We start from the raw sequence: 19,964 nt of genomic DNA on the forward strand, positions 1-19,964 counted from the left end.
ACATTAAGTACATTCCTAGAATTAAATAAAGAATTTTTTACCCCCTAAAAGAACTAACATGCAATGATAGTATTTCAGAGGTGGTATACATGTTATGGCTATTTGAATTCAGGTAGCCATAATTTTACTTGAGGCATGTTTATCATCAGACAACACCCACTTGTACTTTTCTGCACATTATTCATTTTAAATACAGCAGCAGTTAAATTATATTGCATTTATTGATCTGAATTTAAGAAATGCAGCTTATATTTCAGCTGAGATATCCACTATAATTTTAAGTGCATAACTGCTTGCCAAAACTGGCTAAAAATGTAACATGTAGAATTAAAAGAGAAACAATAAAAAGAGAAACAATTTTTTGCCTACACCCTATTATTTTTTTTAATAATCCGTTGAATGAAACCTTAACTTGGACATCTCAAGCACTGTCTGTGAAAAAGGAAATTGTATTCCCCTTTCTTGGAAATGTGCTAAAAGAGCAAACTGTCTGAATCTCAATAGATCATTAGGACCTTATCTGAAGTTCTTAAAAATGGCCAAACAGGAAGTATATTTATAGGCTCATTAAGTTATCTGCCTTTAAGTCTCTTTAGCCTTAGCGCAGGCCAAAACAGACCAAAGGAGTTGCTAAAGTCTTTGCAGGAAAGATAAATTATAAGAGAAATAATCTTCAAAAGAGCACAGAGAGCAACACCTGGCTGCTTTTTCTGTGGCTGTGTTTGAGCTCAGTCCCCAGGCTTCCAAGGGCAGGCACCCAGGACAGGTAGGTTGTAATAGCTGGAATGCAAGTTCTGATCTGGGAGTGGGCAAAACTAAAAACTCTGCCCCAGAAGAAACACCACAGCTCGGCTGCATGGGTATGTTCACTGGGGTTCAGAGCAGCCGAGATTAACTCAAAATATGTAGTGCTTTTCTGCCGCTGGCTCTGTGATGGTATCCTGTATGTATGTAGCAAATGCCTCATGTTCTCCCATCAGCTCCCATCCTCCTACACACCGTCAGGAAAGAAAGTTGTACTTATACATGTGACCTAAAGAGAGAAAGCCTTGTAGCAGTAGCAAAATTAAAACATATTAAAGTATATTTCCATTATATTATTACCTATAGTATTAATCGCCTGCATGAAATAAACGCAGGCAGAGAAATGCCTCTGTAGTAACCTACAACAGACCCTTCAGAGGGAAACCACCCTGAGCATGAAAAGTACGTTACAAATGTAACTGTTGTTATTTACAAATCACTCTAAGTCACGGAAAGAAAGAAACAGGAAAGGGCTGTGGACGTCGGGAGCACAGAGGCTGCTTGAGGGGTCTTCTAGAGCCAGACAGAAGAGGCACGGCCCGACAGCCGGAGGCGAGCGGACAGGCTCCCATCCTTGCACGGGGCGGACGAGGAAGGTGCCATCCCTGCGCGAACCGGCGGCTCCGGCGGCCGCTGCCCTGCCCTGCCCCGACCCGGGGCCGGCGCGGACAGCGCCCCGTCACAGGGCGGGGAGAGGCACGGCAGGAAGTCGGTTCTGGTTCCTGGGTTAAGGCGCCCAGGCAGGAGCGAGCGCCCTGTGCCGGGAGCGACCGCGGGCTCCGTGAGGCGCTCGTAAGTCTGAGTCGCTTTGGAAACACGCGCTCTGGCGCTCCCGCGGGAGCGGCGGGGCTCGGCCCGGGGCCGCAGTTCGGACCAGGGCATCCCGAGCCGGGGCTCCCGGGCCGCGCTTCCGCCCCCCTCTCCCGGGGGTGCCGCTTCCCGCTCGGCCCCGCTCGGCCCGCCTCGGGAGCGGGGCCGGGGGCTCGTCGTTTGCGTGCGGAGGCGCTCCGGGAGCGGGGAATCGGGGGACGGGATCAGCGGGCTCGCTGCCGGGAGGCGATGGCCCGGGCGGCGAGCGCAGGAGCAGGAAGAGGCGGCTGCCCCCGCGGGCAGCGGCAGCGCGGCGGGGGAAGCGAACCCCAGCGCTCCGGGAATCGCCGTCCCGAGCCCTGAGCGCACGGGAGCTGCCCAGCTCTAACGCTGCTGTGCCAGGAGGGGCTCCTGCTGTGTTAACGACGCATCTCGCCGTCAGGCGAAGCAGGAATTGTGTCTACTCAGAAAACCACGAGGGGAAAAACAAAACACAAAAAAGTTCAATGAGCTCTCAGTCTCACACAAATTATTACCTCAACAGGCTTCCAGTTCCCAAGATGATGGCAGTGCAACTTAGAAAATATAGCAATAGAAATATCGGTTTTGAGAGCAGAAATATATAGAGAAGTACTTTCGGTTGGATGGCATCTGTGTTCTCCTCTCTCATGAAACTGTGAGAGGTAGGAAAGTGTATTATGAATTAATGTGCATATACACATGATTAGCTAAAACTTTTCTTTCATAATTTAAGGTGGTTTTTGAGGCAGTATAAAAACTAGTATGAAAACTCTAGTGAGCTGTGAGCTGGGATTGCAGCAGAAATATGTTGCTAATCTTTGTGTTGGAGGTTTTTTGGCATTTGACTAAGAAAATGCATATTACTACTTCTTATCTTCCCACCACCTACATCAGCAAAATGTTTCTGATTTTAAGCAAGTATTTTAATATAATCTGCAGGTCTCATTTGTTGTTTACTTAGAAGTTTGTCTTACAACATTAGCTGTACCCAATGGTTATCCAGTGTATAAGTCTTTACTGAAATATGAAATTCCAGTTGTCACTGCCATAGCTGTAGCAGCATAGCACTCATGGGTGCAGGACAACCTCTGTAACTAATCTCTTCCTCTAATTCTGCCCAGTTAGAATAAATGCAGCATTTTGTAGTGCTGCATTTCTGCTGACTACATATTGCTGTTAATGATTGTGAAAGTCTTTAGGATCCAATGAATATCCACAATGTAAGTTGCTAAAGATCAGGATTGTCAGCTTTGGGCTGAATTATGTTCCAGCTGCCATTTGGATACAACATAACTAATCATAACTGATTAAAATAGCGGGGATATTTGGGTTGGGGTTTTTTGGTTTGCTGGTTTTTGGGGCGTTTTTTTAGGGCCTTAGGAGGGAGTTTTTTCCTCCTTATTGGATGCAGGGAGAAGGGTAAATGACAAGGAACAGTTGGCAAATTCCCTGATAAATATTGATGCCTATGGAGGAGAAGCAGGAAAATGAGCCAGTTTTTCTAACTGCAAGGAGTTCTGGATATGAGACAGATAACATAAGAAGCAGTTATTTATTCCAGCAGCAGGCAACCCGGGGTGTGACTACAGAGTAGTTTAATCCAATCTAAATCTAGACTGCAGCAGTCCTGCCCACGGCTAGTCTCATGTTCCCACTGCCTCCTTGTGCTGGTAGTAGTGCTCCAGCAGCCTTGCAGTGAGCTAGCTCCAGTTTTAATTCCAAGGTTGGTTTTTTTAGGGGGTTTGTTGTTGCTTTTTTAAGGAAGTAGGGAGCTACTTTGGCATAATCAACTATGTAGCATGGAAGTACAGATAGCAGTACCAGTAAGCAGCAAAAATGCATGGCCAGAGATGGGGGAAGGCTGGACTTGTGACACTGTTACACAACTGTGACTTCATGTTACGATTTAAAGCCAGTGCTGCTGTTGAACACAGGAGTTCTGTCTGCCTATTGCTGATTTCTGTCCCTGTGCAGGCTTCCTTGTGTTATCATGCCATTTGAAGTGGAGTGTGGCTCTGACCTGCATTAAAACTAGTGTGGCAAAAATACATTTAGTGTTTAGTTTTAAACTGGATTGATTTACAGATACAGTTTACAGAAAGGTTGCTCGGGCTGGAAGAAAGGGAAGGGTAATGTCAAAGAAGAATATCTAGGGTATGGGGCAAATAAAGGACCAATTCTTCTAGTTACAGTACCATCTTAAATTATCACTAGTAATGACTTTCATTGACCTTTCTTTGCATGGAGTCTGAAGTTTAGGGAGCTACCAGTAAGTTATTTTTCCATACAAAATAGAAAATCAGGCACTATGCTACAGTTCTGCCTGTTGGATCAATTACTTTTGATACTATGTATCCAAATGACAGAAGCAGTTTGTTAATGTTTCCAGTCACAATGAATGATGAAAAGGCTGGAAATTAGGTGTAAGTTTAAAATACTGCTGTTCAAATGAAGGTTTGAGTTTGCATGAATGAAATTAAAACCTTCATTTTCTGTGAACTGTGAGTTACATGGAGCTGAGCCCTACTCTCTCCATTAGAAGCTGAACATAGTTAATTTCTTAGATCCCATTGCACTTATTTGTTGAAGTTGTCTCATATGTACAGGACATGCCATTTACTAGGTAAGTTGTTAACAGTGGAGGATTTTGGAAGAGTACAAAATCAATACTGATGCAGACTTCACATGCTTTTAAAGATTGTGATAATACACTTTCAGTCACTTTTAGCTATAACAATGGCCTCTGCAGTTTAGCACCTGTCCTTGAAGGCAGATATAATATCTGATTTTATTCACTGAGCTACACAGAACAGTCCTTCATCTGAAAAGGAAACCTACCCATTCAGTTAAAGGTGTGCTCCAGATATGAGCATGAATATTCCATTTATTGAAGGGATGCCATTTGGGAGAGGAAGGAGGTGGATGATGTAGCCTGTGTTACTAACAATGCTTTGACACACTATGCACTGTTGGGGGTTATAAACTGCTAAACTGGTGTTTAGGAAAACAAAAGAACTCAAAACAAACAAAGCCTTTCATGTGAAACAATGTAGGCCTTTTATGCAAAACTTGTAAACTTGGATTTCAGTAACGTTTATGACATCAAAGGATCCCTTAAAAATTCCAAGTTGTTAAAGAATTCCTTTGCTGCTATTGAAGTACAGCCATGCCAGAGGTGAGATACAATTGCTTTTCCTGTAGGAACATATCAGTAAAATAAAATTTGCAGGAGAAAAAAGTGTGATGTCCATACAGTACTCTGTTGAACCTTCTAGAAAAGTCAGACCGCATTTCTGTATTCAAGCCCTATGAGAGGGAATATATTCAAAAGAAGGAAACATGAACAAGATTTTCAAGCTGCGATCTTTAGAATTTTGAGCAGTGTCCAAGGCAAATTACCCTTATACTCTTCTTGCTGGGCTTATCCTCATGTGACTTCCTTTAGCAATATTTGTGGTGTATGCCTAATCCCAGGAGATAGTGAGAGATGATAGTGGCATCCATACTGCTTTAAATATCAGGAGAGATGAAATGGCTAATTTTTTTTTTGCTGTGGGGTGGGGGTTGAGACTTCACTAACTTGTTCTCTACTATACTTGTATTATGCTAAATTTTGTTCTTAAAATTAGTATCATATATTACTATAGAAGCAAATGACCTTTGTTTGCAAAGTTCTTGAAACTGGAGTCTGACATTTAATAGTGTTCTAGTCTTATGTGTCAAAGTTCATGAGCTGTAGTTTTGGGAGTTGTTACTGAAATTGTACACAAAACGTAAAAAGTTCCTAATATTGTGTGAGAAGGTCCAAGTCTTGATAATTCGTATTGGTTGGTATCACTGATTTTTAGATAAAAGATATTTTAACTCTATCTTAGGATAGCTTGTGTTGACATTTTCAAATTTGTCACAGAATAGGATAGGTTTCATTAAAACTCAACCTAACTGAGTTTTTATCTTTTTATTTCTTAATGCTGATGGGAAAGATGTGTGCTAAAGTCTTCACAAATAATTCCATTGGAGTGGGTATCATTAAGGTCTTTGAAATGGATCTTCATGTCTTTGCCAACTTCAGGCAGCAAGTTTGTTGCACAGCCCAGACAGTTTGACTCCTGAAACAGACAAATGGGTCTTTACAAGCCTGAGTTTCTGAACTTTGGGATAAAATGACAGGTTCAAGGGGGATATGTGGTAGGGAATTGGGGAAGGCGGTACCTTCCTAGTACCTCAGCCAGTGGTGTAAGGAAGAGGGCAATGTGCAGCTGGGAGTTCAGGATCAAACAAGGCTGCACCCTCCAAAACCTCAAGAGAAAAAATCCCACGGGTGTGTGCACCAGGGACTCTCTTCCTCCCTTTTCTAATCCTCCCCTTCCTCCCAATTCTAATCAAGTTGCAGGACTCTGTCTCTAGACACTAATTCACTGGATTTTCATAGCATGATTTTTCCACACAATGCCAAAAGCTGAGTTTAGCTTTGGTCATTAATGCTGTCTTTATTTCACAATTACGCAAACGTTAAACTTTTGGAGATCACATAAAATCTGGTAACGGGTAATCTGCACCAATTTTAAATCTTAGTCTTAAACACTGTAACTACAGATTCATTTATACATTCTATACATCCAGAATTGGATTAAGAGTTAAGCTGCTTTTGTTTGTCTTTTGTTTAAACCTATCCCTGGACATAAAATTAAATGTTGAGGTGAACAGAGCTATGCTCTTAATGGTTAAACATACTGCACGTATCAGTTGAATACAACAGTGGTACAAGTCATGCTATATATGTTTTTAGTTATATACTGCTTAACGTTAATAGTTATATACTGTTTCTTAATGTTCTCTCTTTTTCCTTCTGATTACTTTTCAGGTCTGTTAACTTGACCCTCTTTCCAGTGATGAAACAACATTGGGAATTATGGACAAAAACATTGGAGAGCAGCTTAACAAAGCTTATGAAGCCTATCGACAAGCATGCATGGACAGGGACCATGCCATGAAAGAACTACAGCAAAAAGTAGGTGTTGGAAGCTGAACTCTATCTTTAAAGCCATCCTTCCCATGGAGGATGGTAGTACATGTATATACCAGTTTCACTTTAGCTATGCACACTTTAGCGCATCTGCTAAAGTTGGAAATTGCCATTATGAAACCATGTCAGTACACTGCAAAGTAACTCATTAGGCTTTGAATTTAGTGGGCGGGTTTCTAGATTTGGACCTTTTTTTTTTGTATTTTTAATTGCTTTAAAGGTTGGAAAAGTGTTTTTTGGAGGATTAATGAATTCTTCTAATGTAAACACAGCAAAGATATATATAAAATTTTCCTAACTTTAACAAAGTACTTTTTGGAATTTAATTTGCATTCTTAAAAATTAATTGTTTATATTATTAATGTAAATAGCTTAAATTAAACAATCTTTGTGACAATTGTACCTGAAAGTTGCTAGAATAAGCATTCCTCTTTTAAAAATAACCAGTACATTTATTCTTTACTGCAGTAACAGAAAGTTTTGGAGGCATTCTGACCAGTAAGAAGCACCTTTGAAGTTTTAGTTAGTCTGCTGCAGAAAACATTAGTTCAGTCAAAACTCCTCTAGAACTTCTCAAGTAGGACAGCATATTTCAAAGCTGTCAGGTTTGGGCTTTGTCACAGTCTTTTTATCATGCATGTTCTGCCCAGCAATGGCACCTCTGTTACAGGCAGGCTTGAATGTTTTCGTTGCTACAGGACTTTCTGACACTCAATAGAACTGCTTGGCTGGGACTTAGCTCAGGGGCCAATGAACCATATTCCATGTCAAGTTATGGAGCAGTAGTAGAATTGGAAGCAGGGAAGGATCTAATAGAGAATATTCTGATGTCTGGACCCAATCTTGTGATCTCTTTGCATGGCAGAATGAACTAGCCAAGGCATCATAGAACAAACATATTTCAAGTCAGTCATGTGTGCAGTCATCCACTGTACAGTCTGTCTCTATTCATAGACTTGCAGCAGTGCTGGTGTAAATCTGTAGAGGTCTCTTTACATAACAAGCATAAGTAGTGTGATTTTTGTGCTGAAATTACAACTAATTAACAAAATGCAAGACATTTTAGAATGTTTAGGGATCTTTTAAATTCTGTCTCTTAGGGTGAGCTATTAACTATTTGAAGAAAAGCCAGTTAAGTTAATACTCCTGAACAATCTAAAACTACATGAAAGAATCTTCTGACCAAGAAACAAGGCATCGAGTACAAAATGAGATAGTCCTTCCAAGGTCTATGCAAGAAAGCCAGAGAAGTGTGAGATCATCAGTGCTAAGTGAACTAAATGCTTGCAAGATTGCTCTCTGCATTTTTAATGGTTCAGAAATTTAAAATTTAAAGCCTTTCATAGAGGATTACTACCAGTTTAAATCTTTGTCCTAATCAAACTTCCAGTAGTTGAATTTTATGATTTCAAAAGAGAACAAAAGTATTTTTTCAAGAGTTGATACTAAAATTACTTGAGTTTTAATATTTATGTTGCTTTTTTTGAACCAAACTCCTCTGTTATTTGAATGACCTTTGTACAGTGCTTTAGTCTAGTACCTTCCTCTGTTCATTGTGTGGCCTCCACACACTGTTGGATTGTCCACCATGCTGTTGTTAACAGTTTACTACTTAAGTTACCGATAGGCCACTTGTTTTGCCAGTCTCTAGAGCTGGGAGCCATGTCAAGCACACAGAAGCCAGAGTCATCTCGGCCAGATGGTGTTTGATACAGATGGATGGTTGGTTGTCATGCAGATCTTCTAGTTGGTAACTTGTTGCTGCCATCTGACTCAAGGAATAATTTGTGCACACTGGCTGTCAAAAGCATCTTCTCTTCTGTCTGTTTTAGCTGTCATGTCTGTGCTCTGTACAGAAGTGTTGACAAGACATTGCTGTTGTACATTTTCAATTTGGTTCTCAGTGATTTTTCTGCTTCATGAGGTCTCTTATAGCTGCTGGAGTGTACTGCTCTTTGATCACTTTTTTTTTTTTTTTTTTTTTTTAACACAACTAAAAAATCTTCTCATAGTACAACTACCTGGCCTTTCAAAATCAATTTTGCTTGTAGATTTTTTCCTGCCTGCTTTACAGACAACACAGTGGACAGTAGGAGGGTATAGAATTTAAATGTGGCTGAGATTTGAGAATTAGATGGCACTATGGCTAAACTATGAATGGACATCAAAACAATGCTGAGTCTTGTCCCAGATGGTGGCAGGTGGTGACCTCTTCAGTAATAGACATATTCCTAATTTCAGAAAAATTCAGTGCATTCCTGAAAGTTTTCTTGTTGGGATTTCACAAGTTTTCTTGCTTGTTTTTAGCACTGCTGTAATTGCAGCATTAGGCATGTGCTAATGAAATAATAGTTTTGAATATTAGCATCTTCTTGCCACCTGGCCATTCATTCAATTAATGGACTGTCTAGCAAAATTTACAGTTTGATGAAATACAAGCAGTATTATTAAAGGAGTCTGTGTGGCCTGTTTATAGCGTGAATTGTAGTATTGGAGACAAAGGACGCCTTCCTCCCCAGCCCCATTATGCAGGTTAGAAAAACTAGTCCACTACATTCAAAGAAATGTACAAAACTGTTCATAGGCAGTCAAAATGTTTACGGAGTTTCGGTTGTATGGAATAAACAATGTTGTTGTTTTCCATTTAAAATCTACCTTTTTAAAAGCCTATTTTTATATTATTTGTTAGAAAATATGGGGGAAAATTACTTTTTTCTATAGATAAACTGACAAGCATTCTGAAAAAAAAAATTTAATTTGAGTTCCATGTATTCTACATCTGTAAATGAAGAATCCTAACTTAAAAGTCTTACAGTCCCAAAAAGATGGACTTGCCAAAGGTTTTTACACAGACAACCACAAATACTGTTATCTTGAAAAATCAGAGCTGCTTTTTATATGCCAAATAGGAGACCCCTAGTCAAAACAGAATAAGATTAATGCTAATTAAATTATATTTGCAGACAGAAAACTACATGCAGCAAATACGTGAACAGCAGGAAAAGATAGAGCTTCAAAACAGCATTATTGCAAAACTGAAATCACAGTTGGCTGCTCTGAATGCTAATAGAGGTATGTACTCCCGTTTGCACGATTGCTTTTTATGCTGTGTTGCACTGATGAATAGTTCTGACTTTGTTGCTTCAGTTTTTACAATATACATATTTCAAATGAGTATCATACTTTCCTGTGAATGTGAGAGTTAACACAAATGTGCCGTTTCAAGATCTATTTATAAAATTCAACACTTCTGGGGTCTCTCTTTATCCTCTTCAAGAAATGGTGAGATTTTCTATAGAGGTAGAATCTGCTTACACTGAAGCCAATAAAAGTTATGAAAATATGGGTTCAAATAATTTGCTACATTTTTTTTTAATTGTTACGTAATTATTTTTACACTCAGGTTGTTCTAGATGTGACTGCTATGATTATATGTCTTTTATGTTAGATGAGTCTTGTGATGCTAATCTTACTGCATAACCAGAACTTTATAAGCAGGTAATTCTCTTTCAGATCAAATAGTCATTGATGGATAATTTTTCACTGTTTGACTGTATTACACAAATAAGAGAAAAGAGTCAAAGTAACCATGTGTTAATCTGCCATGCTCATTAAATATTTATTCACACTAGCCTAACACTCCTGGTTTTCATAAATACTAGCAAAGTGGCTGACTTTTATTTCTAAGAGTACATGTACATTTCTTTATTGCCGATTTAGTCTTGCATTGTCTCTAAGCACAGAATGTAGCATCTCTTGCTTGTTTAATATGAAGGCTTTCTCAAAGAACATAAAGAAGTTCATATAAGTCTAGCTTCTTTTAATTTTGCTTTTACTTAGAAGCTGACTGTGAAAAATGCAGCGATAGTCAGTGGCTTTTTTTTTTTTTAATTTAAGGCAATGCACATCCTTACACTCTGGTGCATGAAGACGTTGAAACATCCAACTTACCTTTCAGGCAGCTCTCTGAAAAACTGAACATAGCAAAACAAAGAGAAAAGCTCCTAAAGGTACGTCACCTGCAGTAAGTTCACTTTTGTGCTGTGAGAACCTAAAAGATTCGTGAGATTTTTGCAGGTGCCTTTGAACGGAAGAAGAAGTACTGTCTCGCACATTAATCCTGACCCTGGCAGAAAGATGATAAGATGCCACACACATGAAGTGCATGAGCGTTGTGCCACTGCAGCCTGTTTAGGTGAACTAAGCATTGTCTTTGGTACTTCCCAGGGAAATCCCAAGTTTGGCCATCAAGCTCTCTAGAACAGTTTTGATCATAAAACAGGAACTTAGTTGATTATTTGTTTCTTAACTTGCCAAAACCCATAAAAGGGCTTTTTCTTTCTTATAAGAGCATTTCACATTGCAAACAGAGAAATGGAGAATCGCAGAGAATTGCAAGAAATGGAGAATCTGCACTCGAAAAGTTGTGCAGTGGGAAGTGAATGATCCATTGCTCCAGAGATGCTGATTTATTTGGGTTTTGTAAATAGCCAGTGTTAAGATAATGTCTCTTCTGCCTCTCCTCATTGAAGTAACATTAAGATTTTCACTACAGCCTGTTGAGTGTAACAGGAATGAGAATAAAGTAATAGCCCAGAATAGCTGGGAAATGCCTTGAATGGATTTTACATATTGAGAAAAGACAGTGACAGAAATGCACAGTGTTGCATTGTTCTTATTGTAAATCATCTCATTGTGGTTTTTGGGAGTTGTTGCAACATAAAGTCTCTTATTTTAGAATGCGAATCTCCATAGCTCTATAGCAGAGACTTTGTAAGGGTTGTAAAAAGACCCTTGTGAGAAATCAGGCATTAGAATTAAAAAGAATCAGTTTCAGGATTTATTTCCTAAGCTACAAACAAATTAGTTGTGATAAATTCACAGAAACACATTTTTTATCAGAAATGCAATTCCATTAGATCCAAAAGTAATTTCATTGGATTACTGGTACTTGCTTATCCTGAAGGAATCTTTTAAGATTTCTTATACCTAAGGATATAAGAGACTAAGCCTTTGCAAACATTTTAAACATACTGTCAGCAAATATTTATATACCCTTCTTTTCTATTTAAAATAAAGTCTTTATATAATTTTTCTACACCAGAATCTGTGATTACAAGATGTCATTTCTTTCCTAATCTTTGCACTTATTTGGATTAAAACACAGCTGAATGGTTAATTCTTTGGTGGAACATCTTTGCATATTTTTGCAGTTTGCTGTCTTCAGCCGGATAAAAATTATATCTTATGGTTGCACATGAAGATCTGACCAAGTCTAGTATTTCATAGTCTTCTTTCTGAATGCTTAGTAAAGAACAATAGTTTTAAGCAACTTAGTCATATAATGAGTTAGGAATGAAAGGAAGCTGTGTTACCTGCTCATCTTATGGGGAAACACTGAAACAATATGATCTCTACAGGTGATTATAGGCAATGCATGAGAAGCTGGGATCATTCTTTCTGGAGCTATTTTCCTAATGGAATGTAGGTTATTTTCTTTATCTGCCTATTTGTTTTGTGTAGCCCATTACTGCAGTTACCTCTCAGCAACAGGTATTTCATCTGGATTTGGCTTCTTCTATTCCATGAACAGAAATATTTGTGAAATACCTCCATGCAGAATGAACTATATAAGTCTGTCTGCATGGTGGTGCATTTAAACCCAGGCACATTGCTATTCAAATAAGAATAGATGGGGATGTGTAGAGATTTAAACCTGTGCAAAGTTGGGTTGACCCAGCCTATTCTCTGTTCCTGTTACTAGGATAAAGCATGGAGCTTGAGAAAGTATGTTTGGCTGGACAAAGGCTGCCTTCTGCAGAGGCACATGGATATATTTGCAGCATCCTTTCAATGCAAGGAGGACCCTAATGTTTGGTATTGTTTCTAGTAAACTTGCACTGATCTGGCAAGAGTGATACAAAAATGTCCAGACAGCACAGCAGAGGTACACACACTTGTACTAGCTCTGGCTGTGTCTTGGCCATGCAATTCATGGCTACAAGGGAAGATATACAGCAGTGTGTCTACACAAGTTATTTTATTGAATAAAAAAAAACCCCACAGTAAGCCAGTGGAATTCATGCTTCAAGGGAAAATTGGACAACTCCATGGAAGAGACATCTGTTGAGAGTTAATAAATAGATGGAAACTATTACTAAGAAGATCTGGGAATTTATTAACAGATATATCATGAATGTCTCCTGTTTTCTTGTGCTTTTTTCCCCCCAGATGTCATATTTTGACATCTCTTAAACTGAAAATCCACCATCCTGTCACTGACCTAGTATAGTTTTCTTGTACATAATTCAATAAAGTATTGGCTTTTTCAGGTATTGAAATTTGGAAGTTTGAATATTCTATTTGAAAGCCTGTATTTTTCTAATCATATTCTATCCACAATCTGCTCTAAACCAAATAAATTATTCCTACAGCCATTGTCCTCTACACTGTCCTTGAAATTCAGAGTCTCTCCCATGGCATAAGATGCTTGGGTTTATTGTAACCTTTTGAAACTGTCATTTGCTAAGTCCAGTGGGATTTTTCAGGGACTGTATTCTGTCCTGCAGTAAAGTTAATAGAAATCCTGAATTGATTGGAATCGGTGCATGATTAGAGCTTGAATTTTAGAAGTTTAAAATGAGGGAGGAGCTAGCTTTTCTTTGTTTTCTAGTAGGTGGCCATACATGTGTATTTTATATGCTGTTATCAAGGTCTGTTGCCTGTGTGTCACAAAATGCTTTGGGATTTTTTTGTTCACATTTGTCTTCACTGAAAAAAGACAAATTGCATTTGTCTTCACTGAAAAAAGTGAGCAGGCCAGATTGACTTGGTGGTCAGTACCCAACTATATAAACATTACCAGAATTTTTCAGCCCTCTGCTTGAGAAGACCAAAGGTGCCTGTATTGCTGCCTAGTTTTGAGACCCTGACTAAACTTTATTAAGTAGGAAGAACTGGGATCCAGCCACTGTCTCAGAGCCAAAGCTGTGCAGCAAACCAAAAACCTTAGAGATGAGACAATGTCAAGCTTCTACTTTTTAGTACAGTCAGACATCAGAATCCTTGTGAACTCAGTAAGACATGAAGCTAAAGTCAACTCCTGTGACAAGAAAACATGCTTATGATCCCATTTTGCTGGTTCAAGAACCTCAGTATTAAACACTGTCTGGAATTTGTTTGTCAAGAGTGTCTTGTGCCATGAAAAGGAGGAAGAAGCTGTGTGTCAGGAATGAATGATACAAATGTTATACAAAACTCTTCATCCTGCAATAAATGTTTAGCTTTTTTGTGCAGGACGTAAGAGCAGCTACTGCAGCAGTCTTGTGGATTTCCATGTTCCAGTCCATATCAGCTTTGCTGGTGTCACTTTGTTTCCTATCTTTAATGCAAAGAAAACTGTACTTGATTTTTTTTGCTGGCTGATAATATTGTGTGTTTATCTGTTCTTTGCTACTGGTGCAATGTATGCAGTGAGATTATGCCCTAATATAAGATATAAGAAATTCTGGTATTGATAGCCTTTTCTCCTATTGCTTCTTCTGTTTAATCTCTCTCTACCTAATAACAGAAAAGAGTTTGTGGGGAAACTGTTAAGTCACAGGTAATATTCCTTGAGACCACTTACAGCTCATCAGTTGAATTGTGTTTTTCCTTGAAACTACCTGGCCATTTATTTGTTTTAGGAATCCACTGAAACAGGCCATTAGAGCACACTTCAGGATAAAATAAAGGGACCTGCCTTTGCTGCAGTACAGTCTGGGGGCTGATTGGCTGCGGAGCAGCTCTGCTGGAAAAGAGCTGGGATCTTGTTAGACAGCTGAGCATGAGCCAGCAGCGTGTCCTGACAGAAAAGAAGGGCAACAGCTCCCTGTGTTGTATTAACAGGAGCACAGCTAGCACAGCCAGGGAAGTGACTATCTCCCTCTATTCAGCATTCACTGGACTGCATCTGGAATAATACATTGGGCTTAGGGACCTCCAGTACAGGAAAAACATTCACAAACTACTGTGAGTTCAGCAGAAGCCCCACTGAGCTAACTGGGGGCTGGAGTACATATCCCATGAGAAGGTGTAAAAACTGCTCCTGTCCAGCCTGGAGAAAAGGTGGCTTCAGGGAAAGCTAATAGCATTCCAATACCTACATTCAGGTTATCAGGCTGATGGAGCCAGGCTTTTAATGATGTTGCTGATGTCTAGAGAGGCTGCCTAGAACAGTGTTAAAGGAATAAAGTAGGTGTTTATTAAAAGGCCTTTAAAGGATGCACCTTGGGCAGTACAAGAGCCTGGCTGTGGCTCCACCCAAGATGGACCCTCACCATGAGTTTTCACACTTTTCTAAGTTTTGGTCCATTTACATATTTGGGTTATTTGTCCAATTACAGCTTCAGGTTATGAAGTCCTATCCTCCCAGATTGCTCTCCTCAGTTCGTCATTGTTTACACTTTTTGGGCCTGAAGCTGCAACGGTGTCCTTTGTTCTAAAGCTGGAAAAGGATTGTTTTGTCTAACGAAACTGTGAAGAGAATTTGCTAGCACTTTATGTGAAGTTCAGAGTTACTAATCTCTGAAGTTCAGAGATACTAATGCAGTGCAGAATCTGGAATATATGAAAACTAAAACTTAAGGCAGAAGTATGAGACAATGGGAAGATGAAACAGGAAAGGTCAGACTGAACGTAGGACAGCCAAGCATGGGAAAAGTGCAGTCTTCATCCTTGGGAAATTCAAGGCTAAACTGAGTAACCTGATCAGACATTGTAAATGACCCTGATTTGATTAGAAGGTAGAGAATCCTGGAAGTCCCTTCCAGTTTTGGTTATTCCTCTGATCCTATAAAGCTTCTGCAGAAGAAAAGATACTGATCTGTTTATAATACATATGTGACCACTTTGCTGACAGCTAATATCAGCATGCTTAAAAGATCCATTGTGTTGCCAACTACTTAGCAGGTATGACCTGTGTGACATATTTATAAAATTTATGAAGTTTATCAAGCATTAGCTTTGTAATCTTCAGCCAGTTTAGAAGGGTTACTACATCATTGCACACTGCCAGGCACAGTATTGGAAACTCTTAAGATCATCAGGTTATGAAGAGCTGTATTGTTGAAAGTTCCCTAAAGGTGTAAATGTTTTTCCAGTGTTTTTCCTGGTATTCTGATGGTGCACGGGAATGATGATTTCCATCAGCATGTACTGATATATCTTCACTGTAACATGTTGCATGGCTCTTCTCATGTGGCTTTTTCCCCTGCTTGCTTAAATCTTGTCCTCACTTCCTGCAGATGTAGAAGAAATGGAGGACAGCTACTGGCCATTACTGCAGGGTCTCCAGTTATCTGAGAGCCTTTGAAAGCCCACATGTGAATTGGAGCTGTAATAGTCTCTAAGAGATAAATTCTGCTGTATCACAGGCTCAGTGAGTTATTATACTGTCCTTAAGATACAATTGTTCCTCAAGGACAAGTGCTATCTTTGATGAAAGCTTTTTTCTAGGTGTTTGGATTTCCAGCAAATAATGATGAAGGAAAACACAGGAGAAGCTGTATCCCTTTACCTTTTATTTAAATGGGAAATTGAATTTGACCTGTCAGAAAATCATAGTAGAGTTAGGATTAAGGAGTTTTGCTGGGATTGAAACATGCCATTTTTAGAAAATGTTTTGAAGTCACTGAGCAGAAGAGGCTTAATCTGGATCTTTAAGATGCCACCCAAGTCTGGAGTTGCATTGAAGCTCTTGTTGTAGATTTGCTATTCAAAGTTGCAATTGAAACTATAAACCAAGGACTTCAAAGCTATTTTTCTGCAGGTTTTTCTTTTTTATCAGCTAGTTTAACTTTTTTAGGCTAAACAGTTGTGTCAGCTGCATGTACACACATCCCTGCTTAGCCAGCTGGTGTCTGGGTAAACCAGCTCTGGACCTATCCCTGCATTGCTGTCTTTGTCTTGCAGGGTAGCCCCCAGACACCTGATCTCCAAATGCACAACCTCACCCTATGTAAGTTCCATTTGAAAATAAAACAAAAGGTTTTGGAAAAGCACTTAGTTGCTCCTTTCCTCTTCATCTTACCCTACCTGTCTACAGACTATATTCACTTACATTCTTCTTTAAGAGTTAACCCTTTGGGCTTACTTCTCTTGCAGAGACAGTCATGGGGTGTAGCGGGGCTTGGGGACGGTTTCTGTGACACTTGATACAGTTCCCTAGATTTCATAAACTAACAACCATAAGGTTTTCATAGTAGCAGTTTTAATTGTTGGTTGTTTCTTGAAAATTTTTGCAACTACTATCTTTGAGCATATTAAAATTGTTTGTTATTTTCTTCTTTATTCCACAAAAATCCCATGTTTTTAAAAGTTCCATGAATTACTAGATGGATCATCGAAGTGAGAGCAGCCAGGGTTTTTTATTCCACAAATCTTTATAGGACTGAAATATTTGCAATACAATCCTGGTTATACATAAAGATTGGAGGATGAGAGGCTAGAGAGCAGCCTTACAGAAAGAGACCTGCAGTTTGGATGGATGGCAAGTTGATAGGAGTCAATAGTGTGCCTTGGCAGCCAAAAGGACCAGCTGTGTCCTGGGGGGCATCAGGCACAGCATCACCAGCCAGGCAAGGGATGGGATTGTCCTGCTCTGCTCTGCAATGCTGTAGCCCCACCTCGAGCACTGTGTGCAGTTTTGGGTGCCACAAAAAGGAAATCAAACTATTAGAGCGTGTCTAGAGGAGGGTGACCAAATGGTGAAAAGTTTTGAAAGCAAGAATTAGGAGGAGCAGCTGAAGTCACTTGTTTGTTGAGCCTGGAAAAGAGAAGGCTCAGAGATGACCTCACTGCAGTTGACAACTCCCTCAAGGGCTGCGGTGGATGGGGAGGTCCTCTCCTCTCCTCTCCTCTCCTCTCTCGCTTTTCCTTTTTTTTTTAGGAGTTAGACTCAATGATCCTTATGGGTCTCTTCCAATTGGAGATATTCTAGGATTCTGTGATTGTGTGATTGTGTTCTTGGGTTTGCTCAATTTGTAGAATTATCACTATGGTCAAAATGGTATAAGATTGAAATTAATTAAATACTATTTTATGTATCATATATGCAAAATATTATACATAAAATGTTAATGTAAATTATATAGTAAATGAACCAAGAAAGTGTCTTTATTTTGTGTAAACACTAATATGACTTTGAAAAAGATAAAGTTGTTTTGAGTAATCACCTATGATGAATTACAGCTATGTGTAGTGGTAGAAGATCTTCACTATCAATTGAAAATTATTAATGTAATAAACAAGACTGACCCTTACTTATGATGCAAAACCTACATTTAGCTTATTATAGACTGCTGAAGAGTAATATTCCACAAGCCTTAAATTTATTAATTGTACTGGTGTTTCTAAAATTATTTTTTAGGAACAGTTAGACAGTGAGAGCATGAAATTGAAGCAACTTGAGGACAAAAGCAATCAAAAGGAAAGGAAGCTTTTATCTATTATTTCCAATCAAGATGATAAAATAAGAAATCTGGAAAGCAAATTGCAAGAATTAAATGAAGCACAAAAGGGTATACAGACGCCAACATATAAAAGGGAGGTAAGATAAGAAACCAAGTAGAGATAAAATAAAAAAGACGAACATTTGTAAATTATTACTTCTTTCAAACATGACGTGTTTGGAATTCATACTAATTATTCTATTATTTAAATGTCATCATTCTATAATTTCTAGGAAATTGTTGAATTATACAAAGCACATAGGGAACACCATTAAATACTTATTTGTTAGTTGGTATGTTAATTATTTTACGGTATGTATTGAAAATTTTCATATTTGTCAAAACTCCAGATTAGCATTTCTGGTTTACAATTTTCAGTTGGAAGCTTTCACCAAAACTGAGTTGATTTTTTCATTTTTATGCCACCCTATTTTTGTTACAGAATAGCATCCAAGGTGCTATTCTGTCCTTGTGGGATAGCTAGAGTGCAGTCATTGATGTGAATCTAACCATGTATATACATATTAGCTACCTAATTTAAAGTGAACACAGGTAAGCATAAGAGCACAGCAACACAGAACTTGTTGCTATTAGACCTCCTAAGCATTGCTTAGTTTACTGTGGCAAGGACTTGTATCCTGTGTTGCTGGGTGTAAGGCAGCTCAAATGCATTTACAGGGGCTGCAGCTGCACTTCAGCCTTATAGGTATAAGGTCTTATGTATAAGACCTGCCTCTGTTTATAGGCAATGGATCAGCTTATACAGATTTCCAAGCTTACACATCTTTGAAATCAGCTGATTTGGCAGGCGTGCTCAAGTTCGTGTCTGACTTGGAGCACATATGAACTACTCAGGCCATCTGGTAATGCAGCTCTAGTGGAACTGCAGCTTAGTGACTGGTTATTATGAAAACTTCCCTTAATGCCTGGCAGATGTAAAACTATGTAATACTGGAGTGAACCACACGGTGGTAGTCAAAGTTAATAACTTATTTTAAAAACTGCTAGAACTCCTGACATATTAGCTTCCGATGTGTTCATTGAAATTTTCAGTGAATAAATTGATTTTTAAGAGGTAAAATAGCTGGGTAACAAGCTTATACAAAAGACAGAATCTTACCTTATACATGACTGAAAACTAATTACAATCAAGCAATATTCTTAGAACTAGTTCCCTTTCAAGGGAGTATGAGCAGAGAAATGCCACACTGAGTTAATAAGTTAACCTAAAAGGAACTAGCAATTTCACACAAACTGCTTTTGTAATTTTGACAATGCTTTGAGAGCTTTCAACAGGACTAGGTGAAGGACCCCATGACATTTTTATTCATATCAAGGTGAAGCGCAAAATTAATATGCTAACGTGCTCAATATTTTCATATTTTACTTCAAGGTGAAAAGTAAGAAAGTTGTTCCAGATAAGCCTGAATTATCTCTAGGGATCTCTGGTATTTCACCTGAAAGGTAAATACTTCCGCAGCATTTTTCAAATTTGCTTTTGGCTTTTCTGCAGTTAAGTAAGGCCAGTTATTGCCGTCTTTTCTCCGCAGCACCTTAAGAACTGGCTGGGCAGGGAGTCGGGAGGGGGCAGCATCAGAGGTCAAAGAGCTAATGCAGGGAGATAATAGAGCCAACAATTTTGTGGAGTCATAGCTGGGGCTTTACAAGTATGGAGGGCTAAGCTGGGAGGGAAGAAGATATCCACTGGGTTCAGCAGGAGGTTGAACTCTGGGAAACGGCAATGGATGTTAATGCTGGGGTTTGAATAAGGATTCACTGCCTTGCATTAACTTCTGGACAGGAATGTACAGCCA

The 19,964-nt window shown here is 39.1% G+C and overlaps 1 protein-coding gene across 3 annotated transcripts in view; it reads left to right on the forward strand.

Annotated features, from left to right (window-relative positions):
* The first annotated feature begins 1,493 nt into the window (after nt 1-1,493).
* TANK (TRAF family member associated NFKB activator) overlaps nt 1,494-19,964 on the forward strand; it is a 29,126-nt gene continuing 10,655 nt past the window's right edge. For 2 of the 3 annotated variants that reach the window (XM_041403593.1, XM_041403594.1), the window contains exons 1-7: nt 1,530-1,596; nt 2,159-2,297; nt 6,500-6,646; nt 9,625-9,733; nt 10,559-10,671; nt 18,069-18,248; nt 19,544-19,614. In XM_041403593.1, coding sequence (XP_041259527.1) covers nt 6,548-6,646; nt 9,625-9,733; nt 10,559-10,671; nt 18,069-18,248; nt 19,544-19,614 — 572 coding nt within the window. In that variant the 5' untranslated portion in view covers nt 1,530-1,596; nt 2,159-2,297; nt 6,500-6,547. Of the gene's footprint in view, nt 1,597-2,158; nt 2,298-6,499; nt 6,647-9,624; nt 9,734-10,558; nt 10,672-18,068; nt 18,249-19,543; nt 19,615-19,964 lie in introns of all 3 variants that reach the window. The other variant, XM_041403592.1, reaches the window with a different exon arrangement.

Source organism: Onychostruthus taczanowskii, unplaced genomic scaffold, assembly GCF_017590055.1.
Source record: "Onychostruthus taczanowskii isolate IOZ18803 unplaced genomic scaffold, ASM1759005v1 scaffold20, whole genome shotgun sequence".
NCBI classification, from domain to species: Eukaryota; Metazoa; Chordata; class Aves; order Passeriformes; family Passeridae; genus Onychostruthus; species Onychostruthus taczanowskii.